The sequence below is a fragment of the Aulonocara sp. 'chitande type north' Nkhata Bay genome, linkage group LG9 (assembly GCF_057382095.1).
Source record: "Aulonocara sp. 'chitande type north' Nkhata Bay isolate Kocher_YH1m ecotype deep benthic linkage group LG9, A_spYH_male_GT1.1, whole genome shotgun sequence".
Lineage (NCBI taxonomy): Eukaryota > Metazoa > Chordata > Actinopteri > Cichliformes > Cichlidae > Aulonocara > Aulonocara sp. 'chitande type north' Nkhata Bay.
The window spans coordinates 24385691-24397905 of record NC_141352.1 but is presented as its reverse complement, the minus strand read 5'-3'; the positions used below and the strand labels follow the sequence as shown (position 1 = coordinate 24397905).

General features: G+C 40.2%; 2 protein-coding genes across 3 annotated transcripts; one reads left to right on the top strand and one right to left on the bottom strand.

Moving 5' to 3' along the window:
- Nucleotides 1-220: 220 nt before the first annotated feature.
- LOC147322200 (carbonic anhydrase 1-like) lies at nucleotides 221-7054 on the bottom strand. Its single transcript, XM_086306626.1, has 7 exons — nucleotides 6770-7054; nucleotides 6333-6530; nucleotides 4844-4962; nucleotides 3930-4022; nucleotides 3775-3837; nucleotides 3527-3682; nucleotides 221-1819 (listed from the first exon to the last, which is right to left on the bottom strand). The coding sequence occupies exons 1-7, from the start codon at nucleotides 6795-6797 to the stop codon at nucleotides 1700-1702; spliced, it is 777 nt and encodes a 258-aa protein (XP_086162752.1). The 5' UTR covers nucleotides 6798-7054; the 3' UTR covers nucleotides 221-1699.
- rbis (ribosomal biogenesis factor) lies at nucleotides 7049-11637 on the top strand. Of its 2 annotated transcripts, XM_086306627.1 has the most exons (6): nucleotides 7049-7285; nucleotides 8382-8560; nucleotides 8659-8801; nucleotides 10712-10827; nucleotides 10965-11081; nucleotides 11176-11637. In XM_086306627.1, the coding sequence occupies exons 4-6, from the start codon at nucleotides 10717-10719 to the stop codon at nucleotides 11242-11244; spliced, it is 297 nt and encodes a 98-aa protein (XP_086162753.1). In that variant the 5' UTR covers nucleotides 7049-7285; nucleotides 8382-8560; nucleotides 8659-8801; nucleotides 10712-10716; the 3' UTR covers nucleotides 11245-11637. The 2 variants fall into 2 exon arrangements, with proteins under 2 accessions (XP_086162753.1, XP_086162754.1); XM_086306628.1 differs by lacking the exon at nucleotides 7049-7285 and having other exon boundaries at nucleotides 8088-8560; nucleotides 8663-8801.
- Nucleotides 11638-12215: the final 578 nt, after the last annotated feature.

The following is a 12215-nucleotide window of genomic DNA, read 5'->3' as shown; positions in this document are numbered from 1 at the left end:
TACACTGCGTATTGCACATATGTAGGGAGTTTGATTAAATCTCAGTTTTTGCCGTCACACATTGCTTTCCATTTGTATAAACAGCAAAGTTCACTAAAGCTGCATGTTCACAATTATGATATTAGCTGTCATGTTGCTAGCCTATGCTGCATGAGTGAATAAGAAGAGACATTAACATTAATAATGATGAAATAAATAAACACACAAATCAAAAAGCACATTTAAGTTGTAAATATACATTTATTTCACTATTAAAATATCCACTTCCAAAATAGAATGGTAATAGCACAAACTTCCAGGAAGGCCCTACAAATTATTGGCATAAGGCTTGTTTTCCTACAGTAATTACAATCTTTCTGGCATCTCTTTTCTGGCTTAGTCAAACATCTGCAGTGCTTCAGAAATGTACACTGGTCTAAAGGAGGCTTTTGAGAATAAATACCCGTTTGCTAGTTGTTCTCCTACACAGGGCTTGACCCCCAGGCTGACACTATAGTCTTGTCTGTTGGCAGGTTTTCCTCTTTCTTGGCTTTAGGATAATTTCTTCCTTGGCGTTGTGCGTTTGCCACTGTGACATTGCCCACAGGACGACCGAACATTACTGTGCGTTTTAAGCATTAGCACTCTACACAATGAGAATTGAAGAAATAAAATTTAAAAAAAGAATGAAAAATACACACAAGGGGATTTCATTTCATTTTTAAAAGAAGCAATATATTTGTCTATTGCGGTGTTATGAGGGCATCAAGAGGAAAGAGGCTTTTTGGTTATAAATATAAATTTAGGAATCAGTAAAGACTCATTTTGCATAAGCTCTCAGGCTCAAAAAACTCACACATCTTGGGATGACACAGACATGAAAGACTTGCAGAGCTGGATGTAAAAGCAGAGAAATAAATCACTGCTATGGTGTTCAATTTAGCCGACCCTAGCAGCTTTGTGCTGTCGTGCCCTTTGTTGCTGCATGCTGTTCTACAATTCAGATTGATAAGCAGGTCAGAGTTATGGGCATCATGTCTGCAGAGACTGCGCCAGTGATGTGTGTGTATTTGTGCCAGAGGGTGATTTTTCTGAGTCAATAGGATGTGATGGAGGAGGCTGCATCGTCACACTAAGCCGCTGTGATGCAGAGGCTGGCAGTCTGTCAGAGATTACAGACAGACCAGGAGCAGCACGGTCCTGTGTGCCAGGTCTTGTATGTGCACCTCATGCTCCTCACATTTCCTCCCTTTGCCATGCTGAAACTAGCTTGTCCTTTCTGCTTCCTGCTAAAGGAAGAGCACCATTTCGATAGTAATTCATCTTCATTTTTCACCCTTGTGGCTTTCTGAGGGTAAAATAAAAAGAGACCTGCACATTCTTGTGTAATGCTTCTAAAAAACAGCAAGAGCAAATGTAGAAGCCTTGTAAATATGTTGCAACCACTGTTAAATGTTTGTCCTTTAAAATCAATTATGCTTGCTTGTTCTGCATATAGAAACAGAGATCCAAATCCTTCTAGTGCTCCATTTCACAGTTAGACTGTCGAGCACGGAAAGCCATGGGCCACAGAAATTTAACATCCTTCTGAAACTGGATTGAGAGAGATATGTGTGCTTCGCGGCTTACTACAAGAGGGGTATTTCTGGGTGTCAGGCTGAAGGGGAGGGGAAGGGAAAGGGCAAGAGGGCAGAAAAGGTCACAACAGGGGGAGGGGTTACTACTTGAAGGAAGCACGGACGGTGCGACCCTTGATTGGCTGGGGTGGGCGGTAGTTGTCCACCATGCAGTCCTGAGCCGCCCCATCGGCGGAGAAGAGCAGGGTGCGGAATTTGGCCATCTGTGAAAAAGGAGACGACGGTCGTAGCGTTAATCATTCCTGCAGTGACTGTCACTCACAAAACACTGGCTTCCCCCTGCTCAGTCACTGAGAGCTTTTCACTGGGGAACTGAGCTTAGCAGTTATGTTATTGTTGACATTTCTTATATGCTTATTTACTTCCTTGCTCCTAGTTACATGACATGAGAAACTTTATAGCATTCCCATGTTTGAAAGTATAAATGTGATGCTACAGCCAGCTGTTGTCAGCTTGGCTTAGCATAGAGCAGAAGCCTGAGGTAACACATACAACACAAATTCCCCATTTGAGCACATGAGATGCTTAAAAATTAAAATGTTTGGTGGGTTTTTCATAAAAGAGGGGTCAATGCTACAGCATCTTGTCTTTGTACTAAGCATATATTAGCTGCTACCTGGTCAAGTCAAGCCAGCAAAAACAAAGAAAGAGCAGTTTTCAGTAATGTCTTTCAAAATAAATATTGACTACCAGAATAAAATATAAAGTATGCATGAATATAAATACATCTTTTGCACCCCTTGGTAAAAAGAAGTGATTTTGGCTATTGTGTAAAAGGTTGAATGGTCAGCTTGACTGGTGGAGCCTGGGCTTGCTTGTGCCATTTTCCCAAAGGGCCACATGAGAAACTGGGACAGTTGTGGACGGCTGCACAAATGAGCTTATAAAGTGATTAAACTAATACTGAGCAGAACTGAATTCAGCCTTTTGGTTCAACCCTTCACAACAGTCCCAGTTTCTCAAGTGGTCCCTTGGAAAAATCGATTGCCAATACTTGGTCTAAGCTAAGCTAAAAGCTACAGGCATTAGCTTTCATGCAGTACATATGTGAGAGGGGCATAATCAATCTCAGCTCTTGGCTAAAATATTTTGTATGAACATGAGACTAAAAAAAAAACCAAGTGAGTGGTTACGTCATAGTAACATATGATTGCTTTTGATTTATTAACATAGGATAATGAACACAGTGTGTTTCTTCACTACTAAGACAAACCATTTCATCTGGTGGGTGCACCCTCTTATAATTAGCTGATAAATAAGTTCTGTGTTATTATCTGCAGAACCAGCTATATATAACCCTTCATATGAAGGTTATATCCACACAACTCATATGTTTACCCCTGAGATACATTCTCACCACCGTGAAATAATCACGTGACCACGAAGACTTAACCTTCACATGGACTCAAGGCTCCATTCACTGGGACAAACCAGCCGGGGGGCTGTTAGTTTAGAGGAATGGGTGGTTAAGAGGCAAATACTCATTTCAGTGATAGCATCAGCTGTAATTTTACAAATAAGCATAAATCTAGGTAAGATGTGTTTAGGTAGCTGAAATTACAAACACAACACAGTAATAGTGTTTCACCTACAAAATGTGCTGCATTTGCGGGATGAATATTTCCTGTTGACTGCCCACATGGTGATAACGCTGTGGTAAAGCGCCTAGCATCTGTGTGAACTCTTGTTCTTACTCATTGCCCCAGTTGGCCAAGTGTCTGCTGTATTGCATTTCTGTCTGCTACAGAGGTTTCTTCTTCTTGTTTCACCCCACAGTTAATCTGAACAATTAAGCCCTTTATTTAGATTGTAGTACAAGAGAGGATTTGCAGACAGAGCTATTCTAGACCGTGGGCATAAAGCCAATCCTTCTGCTGTAGCTGAATGGGCTCTGTTTGCAGCAAACATACCTGTGCAGAGCTGGTGCTGATTGGTTCTTTGCAGACAATCCAGGTAACGCTCTCATACAGAGGGGGTGTGGTCAGAGAGCCATCATAAGTCCAGTAGTCTAGGCAACCAGGGAGCAAAGTAGAGGGGTCGAAATTTTCAAAAGAGGTCTGCTTGCCCTTTAAAAAACACAGGGAGAGAAGAACATTGTAAGAAAACTATCAGGAAACAAATCAAAAAAAAAAAATCTCTTATTTTTACAGAAACACACTTTGGACTTGATGGTGTCAAAGGCATCAAGAAGCTTCTGGAGATTTGGATTTTCACCACCAATCTGAAAAAGAACAAATGATGCACTGCGGTTAAATGTTTATCATGTTTTATTGTAATACTGCATATAATGATACTTTAATCATTTCTGCTCACCTTCAGGAAAACTCCAACCACAGCGAGTCCATCGGGCTTGCTAGCAGCCTCGCTGAAACTTGTATATTTGGTGTTCCAATGCACCAGATGAAGCTAGAAATAAAATTATATTTACATTAAAAAAAAATCCTTACAGGAAACTTTATTCCTAAACTGTAGATGAAACAATAGTTTAATTATTTCTATTTTTGATAACGTAAAGCAGATGTTGGGAAAATTAAGGCAATAATACTCGAGATGAGGTCCAGTGACCCCAAGAGGTCTGCAAGGAAAGTAGCAAACTAATAATAATCTTGCATTACATCATTAAAAAGTACATCTATACTATTTATTTCTGCGCCAACAAACACGGATACATACAAAAAACATCACGTCACTCTGCCATAAGGGGATTCACTTTTTTCAACAGCCTCCTTCCGCTGCATAGCTTGGTTAATTAGCCAGCTAGCTAGCTAGTGTCCATGGATAGTATTTGACCAAACCACCTAAATCATGGATTAACAGGCCTGGAGTCTCTAAATGCCCCCCCCCCCCCCCCCCCCCCCCGCACGCAATTAAAGTTCTGTTTAGGGAGTGTAATCATATGCTTCTTTGAGGTTAAGCAATGGCTGGGTGAGCAAACAGTAGATAAGGAAAAGGCAACTATTTGTGGCAAAACACATCAAATTGCAACCACACATGCTGCCAAACATGATGGGAAAAGAGGCCAGCTCCCTAATTGCTCATATTTTCCTCCCAGGCGGCCTTTCTTCTTCGATCCTTTTTAATTCAACCAATGAGATTTCTGTTTTAGACAAATTTTAATGGCCTCTAATTTGTCTCTCTCCCCCCCCCCAGCCCCAATCTCTTTGTTGCTGTACGTCAACATTAATCAGCTATCTTGGTATTATCATAATGATCCAGAGATTCCCTACCTCGGCGGGATATTTGGTCCCAGCCACAGTATGTTCAGATCCCTTGCTATCAGAAGCTCCCCAGTGGAAATGAAACTGCTTGAGTCTGTATAACCCTGAGATTGGTCCATCCGTTAAACCTGCAGAAAGAGAGAAAAATGGCAGAATGTGGATAAAAGTGCTTCACTGTTCAGCACTGACATAAAAAGATCTGACCTGCAGGAAAAACACTTCAAAAGCGCTGTATTTGCGAACAAAAGGAAATGGAATAAGATGTGATACACACATGTAGACACTGTGACTGTGACACACTTCCATGGAAGCAGTCTCAGTTCCTGTTGTGTAAACCCAGCTAGAGATATTCAGTTCAAAGTAATGTCCAGGTATTGTAAACACCAGACCTCTTTCCACTGTTGTGTAATGTATCTATTTAAAGAATACAAAGTAGTTCAAACAGCAGCAATTAATCCTGTATATTGTTCTATTTCTGGTGCAACATCATATGGAGCCTCCCAAAACAGGATATTTATTTGGCAGCTATTGGTCTTGAATGATAAAAAAGTAATCTGTGTCTACATGAAAAATGAAGAATTAGTGGAGTATAACATGAATGTGTTACACAGACACCTTTCTTAGAAGTGCCGGGCCTAAAACAGGTACAGTAAGATTCTAAGAAAACATAAGAAACCACTTTGTGTGAGCAGTAGAGATTTTATCCCTGTGATTAAGTTGATTATGCAACCATAGTCTCGATTATCCCCTATCAGAGCTACTAAAGAAAAACAAAAGAAAACACTCATCACTCTGAAATCCTAAGGAATCCTAAACAAAAGTGGAGGACATGTCCTTTTTTATGTTTTGTTTATCTTTTAAAAGTTTTAATATGACCAGAATGGAAACACACATAAAATAAATAAACAAACAAATAATGTTTTACTGAAAGAGAAAGATATTAGCATTAATTTCATAGTAACTGTTTCTGTGCACACATGGGGACATTAATAATTAACAAAGCTCATGTATGAGTAACCTTCCCTTTTTTTGTGCTTTTGACCTCACTGTTAGCAGAGCTGGCGTGGGAAAGGTTTACCAAGGGTTAGATTACCAATTCAATCGCGCTTTGTGCTTGCCTTTTCAACGAGACCTCTGCACCTTAAGCAAATGTATTCATTGTAAAAACGACATATTTCATTTTTCAAAAACAACATAAAATCTGTGCCATCGCTAATGGCGTGGTGTTAAGGAATCTGGGGCGCATCTATATTATAAGCACAGTATTAATGTCTTTCTAGTCTAAAGCTTGAGTCTGTGGCAGCTGTGCAGATGACTGCATTGTATAAATCATCCTCAGGAGCCGGATTTTTATTGTCCGCAAACCTGGATCCAAGAATCTTATAGCTTCTCGGTTACTGTGAGTAATATGAATGTAAGAGAATGTGTTTCTCCGAGAAATCTCAATCAGTACCTGGACGGTTGTAAATTTATTAGTGCGGGTAGTTTTAACACTCACTTGAGCTGTCGGTGTCGTCCGCGAAGGTCACTTGGACGGAGTGCCCGTTGTTGAGAATATCGAGGCAGGTGGACGGGTCGTACTTCAGGGTGAGCGGCTTCAGCCCCGCGTCATATGATGCTTGGCCCGGTACGATGTCAATAGGAGACTGACGGACTCCATCGGCAATAGGGAAATTTTCAACCCATTTCTGAGGTCCTGGAAATTACATAATAATAATAACATTGTATTTAATATCAATCTATAAATATATTCTTTTAAAATTTAAAAATCTCCGCAGTGATCCGTGAATGCACTGTCCTTCGTTCATTTAGCAGCCCGCTTGCTGGTAGGACTGGTAATATATATATATATATATATATATATATATATATATATATATATATATATATATATATATATATATATATATATATATAGTGCAATCAGCGGCTCACCATTGTTTGGTTTGTATCCCCAAGACATGGTGACAGTTTGGATGTATGAGCGAGCAGGCAGAGCTGTAATCCCCTAAAGCTAAAGCGACTTGTTCCCCAGTGCAGAGCAGCTAGTGTCCTCCACCTGACAGCTGCAGAGCTTATATAGGGTCCCAGTGTGCGGCGTGTCCGTCCGGCAGCCCGGGAGGAGTTTAGATGCACCGCAACGCTGCAACACGTCGGATCAATGGATCTCTCTCTCTCTCTCTCGCTCTCTCTGTCTTTCTCTCTCTCACTGAATCTGCGGTGGTTTAAACGTTTCATCGGCCAGCAGCTATGAAGCTTTAATAGCCTATCTCTCGAGCGCGACGAGCGCGTGCTCACCTTTCATCTAACGGATTTTACGCGTCTGTCATGTGAGGAAGTGAAGAAGACACGTAGCCCAGTGACACATTCAGACGGACAGTGGACTACAGTCATGACAGTGGAGATATTGCGGCAGTAACGCGCAAACAATCACCAGATATCGATAGAGAGGTAGATGGATTTCGAATAATTACACAAAAAGTTGTCGCAAACACCAGTTAGTACAAATGTCTGCAAACGCACAAAGCAATCGTTAAATCGCGTGTGAAATGGGGGTGGGGGTCTGGAATATGAACTTTAGAGCTTGTCTGGTAAGATTTTCATAAAAAACAAAGTAAAAACTAATAGGTCAATTTGCTGCATGATTTGCATGATGGCTGTCAGTGATGATGGGGGGGGGGTTACGTCTTCCTTCATAATCTTCAATAAACGCTTGCTTTCCCGTTGCAACTCAGAGTACAATGACATAATAAGGTTTTTCAGAAAAAAAAAACCCAACAACAAAAAAACAAAAAACATGCAGGTAATGATAAGCGCTGCGATGGTATTATGGTGCCACCTGCTGTTGCTTCCCAGGCAGCACAGCAACGTGTTACCGGTACAGGGACTTGATCCGTGAAGCTTTAAAACGAACTGATGAGTTTGCTCAGTGGTTGGGGCGACTGGCTTAACCTCTGCTTCACTGATTATCTCGCTCCTTCTGCCTCAGGAGCAAGAAATGATAGGACATATATCTGATATGCACAGTTCATCAAGGCGCAAAACAGGGACTAAAGGCCAGTTTGCTCTATTATTATTTCAGACTATAATACATATAAATATTTAGCCTACAAATCAAAGTCAAATGAGACAGTATTCACCGATAATGAACAGGTGCGTATGAACTGGTCCAAAGGAAAAAACGAAAACGCGACTGTGCAAGAGGACATAATAATAGACTGCACAAACCAAAATAAAAAATGGTCACTGCACAAGAGACGTGAAGAAGGGCGTGCAGGCGGGATGAAGCGGTTGGAGACGAGGGTCAGGGGTGATTTGTGACAGCAGTATAGCACCAAGAGTGAAGGGAAGATTTACAAGATGGTAGTGAGACCTGCTATGATGTATGGTTTGGAGATGGCGGGACTAACAAAAAGACAGGAGGCGGAAACTGAGATGTTAAAAGTTTCATTGGGAATGACCAGAATGGGAAATGAGTACATCAGAGGGACAGATTAGGTAAAAAAAAAAGCAAGGCTGCGATGTTTTTTTTTTTTTTTTTAATCAGAATACGGATATATTGAAAGATGGAGCTACCAGCAGGAGGAAAAGAGGAAGATCTTAGAGAAGACATGTAGAACATGCAGTGGGTTGGTGTGACGGGGGATGCCGATATTCTGCTGTGGAGTTCCTAAAAGCGAGCAAAAAAGAAGAAATGCATCTCAGGCAAAAACAAGTTATGGTGGTGTGAGTATAAATATATAAGTTTAGTTTCTGTGAATTAGTTATCTAATTCACAGTACAATATAAAGAAATTAAATAATCGTTTATCTCATTTGTCCTAGAAAGAAAGTCAGCTACTCTCTCGAAACAGGTGACAGGGGCGTTAACGTTACGTTTCTGTCGCAGTCAAATGACGTCACCAAGAAGGCACGGTGGTGTTTTCAAGTAGCACGAGGATTTTAACGCCACTCTTCGAAGAAGTTCGGTAAGTGGCGTATAAACATCTTACAGCCGTACACTTACGAACTGTTATACCAACATAAATAACCTCAAATAAGTCGCTTAGTTTCATCGTCGTTATGTGTACTATAACACAGGCTAACATGTGAGGCACTCAGCTAACTAGCTGGTTACCGCACTGGATTTCAGTTTGCCTGAAATATTATTACATGTCGTTAAAGACCGTAATACATATTATTATTATTGTTATTATTATATTTCTGATGGTATTCTACTTGGCTGTTTGTCTTAACTCTTTTCTATGCACTGCTGTATGTGTATCAGGTTTTTACAATGTCTCCCTCTCACGTTGTCTATTTGCTGTCCTTCCGTGTAAATGCAACACACTGATGATAAATTTTAGTCTTTAAGCTTTACCGTTTCTTTGGAAATTCCTATAACGTTACCACAGGTCACAGACTAGTGCACTCCCAGTGCCAGTCCCGAGCCCAGCTAAATGGAAGCGTTTTTATGTTCCTGAGCAAGATCTTTGTTTTTTCCCTGGCTGGTCTCAAACGTGCTAGTTTGTGCCCATGTACACAAGATAAAGATTTTGCAGTTCCATATTTCCACCAGAGACCCAGATAATAGGTTGATTAAAGTCATTCCGGCATCTGACTTGGATACCTCCTGGATGCCTCCTAGGCGAGATGTTTTGGACATGGGGGAGACCCAGGACTCACTGTGGAGGCTGTAGCTGTCACCTGGCTTGGGAGGGACTAGGTGTCCCCCTAGAATGAGCTGGAAGAGGTGGCTTGGGCTTCTCTGCTTAGATTGCTGCCCCCGTGACTCAAACTCAGATAAGCTGTATATCCAGAAGTGCAGGCAATAAAAAGGATGAGGTTGGAGCGACTGGGTAATGTAGTGGTTAGCTCTGTAGCCTCACAGCATAAAGCTGGTTCCCCTCTCCTTAGCATGTGCCTGCAGGTTTACTTCAGGTATTCTGGCTGCCTCCCAGAGTCTGAATATATGAAGAGATGGTTTGAGCAGGTGATACAAATGCTGAAATGCTACTGTGGGGGCCCATGCTCAAGTCGATACCACCGCCTTACTCTACTGTCCTGTCAAAAATGAAGGCTAAATATGCTACCAGAAAAGTAAAACAAAAAACAACAAATAAATAAAACACATATAATATCAGCAAAGGCCTTTAGCTACAGATATGCTTGTTTTTTTTCACCCAGCTCTTCAGCCACATTATGACTCCTTATCCACTTTGATTCCATTTTTCACCAGACCATGAAATCTGCATGTACAGACTCACCAGTTAAATTGGGTGAAATCATTGTCCCCAAATAAGGTTAAAATAAAAAAATGTAAATGACAAAGCAATATATTTTCCCCCCTGGAGGTTATACTTTTGCTGTAGTCTTTACCTTTTGCAGATTTCAGTTGTGCTGTGTTTATTGCTTATTATGCCTCTTGTAGAATCTGCAGTTGTGTGTGTCACCTTCACTGGGCAGGAAGAATTTGTGAATTTATGTAGTTTATAAATCAAACTCCAACATCAGCCCTCTGTGTACTGAGAGGGCTTTTTTTGTTTTTTGAGCAGGTTGTGCAGGAAAATGTTAATATAAAAAGTTATAACACTATAAAACTTGACTGAATTAGTGCGTTTTCATTTGACTTACAGCATTTTCTGATATCATCTACACCTTTTTGACCACTGTTTTAAGGCCCATGGCCATAACTGAGCTTTTTGGGGTAAAAAGAGGTGTTGATAATCAGGTGGCTTTCCAGGCACGTCTAGAATCAGGAGAAATCTATGAATCTGTGAGTGTGTGATCAGCGCAGAGACTGCCAGACAAACACAGGGAATCACTGGAGGAAGAACATGATAGAGAAAGTAAATAATTTCCACAAATGCATCCATGCTGATTGCCGTTCTTTCCACAGGTGAAATGGCAAAGAATAAACAAAAGGGGAAAAAACAGAAGAACGTCTTTCAAGTGGCAAACAAGCACTTGAAGAACAAGACCAAAGTGAAACCCGTCACAACAACACTCAAACATGTAAGATCTCTTTCATCTCTTACTCCCGGTTTTGTTTTTTTTTGGCTTATTGGGTTTTGTTTTTGTACATGTATTATGTATCCTCCCTTGTTCGTGGTGTTTGTTGCATCTGCTCTAACATGATTGCGGTATCACAGATCAATACAGTGAAAAAGGAGAAAGTGGAGCGTCTAAATCAAATCTTCACAGAAGTCCAGAGGGATGTTAAGAGCATTTCAAAGTCAGTCGCTCCTGAACCAAAGAAACAAATACAGGTAAAGGAGGAAATCACGGACTTTTAACATTCTTTTACCTGTGTTTTTAAAACAATTCTATTGCTATCAACATATATACTTTTAAATTTCTTAGGTTGTCAGAGAGCCACCAAAGGAATCTGTAAATATCGACAATGCCGCTCAACTCTTCTCTCAGCTATAATGGTATAAAAATAAGTGATTACCACGAACAAAGATGATGGACTGAATATGCTCTCACAGCATTTTGTCATTTCTCTTCGAAATGAGGACTACAGATGAGCTGCCAAGAACCTGCTGCATTGATATGGGAGTGAAATCTCATGTGCAACTCAAGGTTTTTGCATATTATGTGCACAAAGAAATCAAATCCAATTACAGAGTTGAACACTGTCAATTGTAACGTTCTTTCAGATTATGCACCTTTGTGTATTTTATTAATATCTTTTAGACTTATACACGTTATTGTCATTATTGATTCTCAGAAAATGCTTACGTTAGAGCAGATTCAAACTGTAATGTTATATATGGCACGAACAATAAGTTAAATGAAACAAAATAAAGTGTTGATATGTCAGATGACTCATCTTTTCATTAACCGATTCTCTTTAAAACTCTTTGTGTACCTTGTAGTCATTTTTCAATAAACTTTTCAAAAGAATTCTCCCAACTACACGAATTTCATCCTGCCCTCTTTGATTTTTGTTTTTCTTTGTAGTTCAAGGTTTCACCCCCCTTTGACATGTTTTGGTGTCTCATTTAAAACAAATGAAGACACAGAGGAGATCACTGTGACTTCTATTTGTGAAGATGGAAATGCTCGCCTCTGAGTTTCGGTACGAGTGGTTCTTATATAAAATGTGACCTGCCAAATTTAGTGCTCCAGTGCGAGTAAGGCCTATGCGTTTTTATTCGTTTAGAATGACCTAACAATAAGAATATTTGTGCTTTTGCTGCCCTTGAAAAACATTTTTATATCTTATATCGAATTAGATGAAAAACTGAAAAAACCAATTCGAAAGTTTTATTTTATCTCACGTTGGAAGGTGAGAGTGATGTACATTATCAAAACTTGCATTCCCTATAGTCCTTTAGTTTTAATTTTCAAACTTTTAAGAAATACAGTACTGTGGAAGAATCTGGAGACTTTTCTGA

Bases quoted from the DNA above. Each gene is read 5' to 3' on its own strand.
- LOC147322200 (XM_086306626.1), bottom strand. From the start codon at position 6,797: ATGTCTTGGGGATACAAACCAAACAATG. The intron at 4,963-6,332 runs GTGAGTGTTAAA...CTCTTTCTGCAG, and splicing joins GGACGACACCGACAGCTCAA to GTTTAACGGATGGACCAATC. The intron at 3,838-3,929 runs GTGAGCAGAAAT...GTTCTTTTTCAG, and splicing joins TGGTTGGAGTTTTCCTGAAG to ATTGGTGGTGAAAATCCAAA.
- rbis (XM_086306627.1), top strand. From the start codon at position 10,717: ATGGCAAAGAATAAACAAAAGGGGAAAAAACAGAAGAACGTCTTTCAA. The intron at 10,828-10,964 runs GTAAGATCTCTT...GCGGTATCACAG, and splicing joins TCACAACAACACTCAAACAT to ATCAATACAGTGAAAAAGGA. The intron at 11,082-11,175 runs GTAAAGGAGGAA...TAAATTTCTTAG, and splicing joins AACCAAAGAAACAAATACAG to GTTGTCAGAGAGCCACCAAA.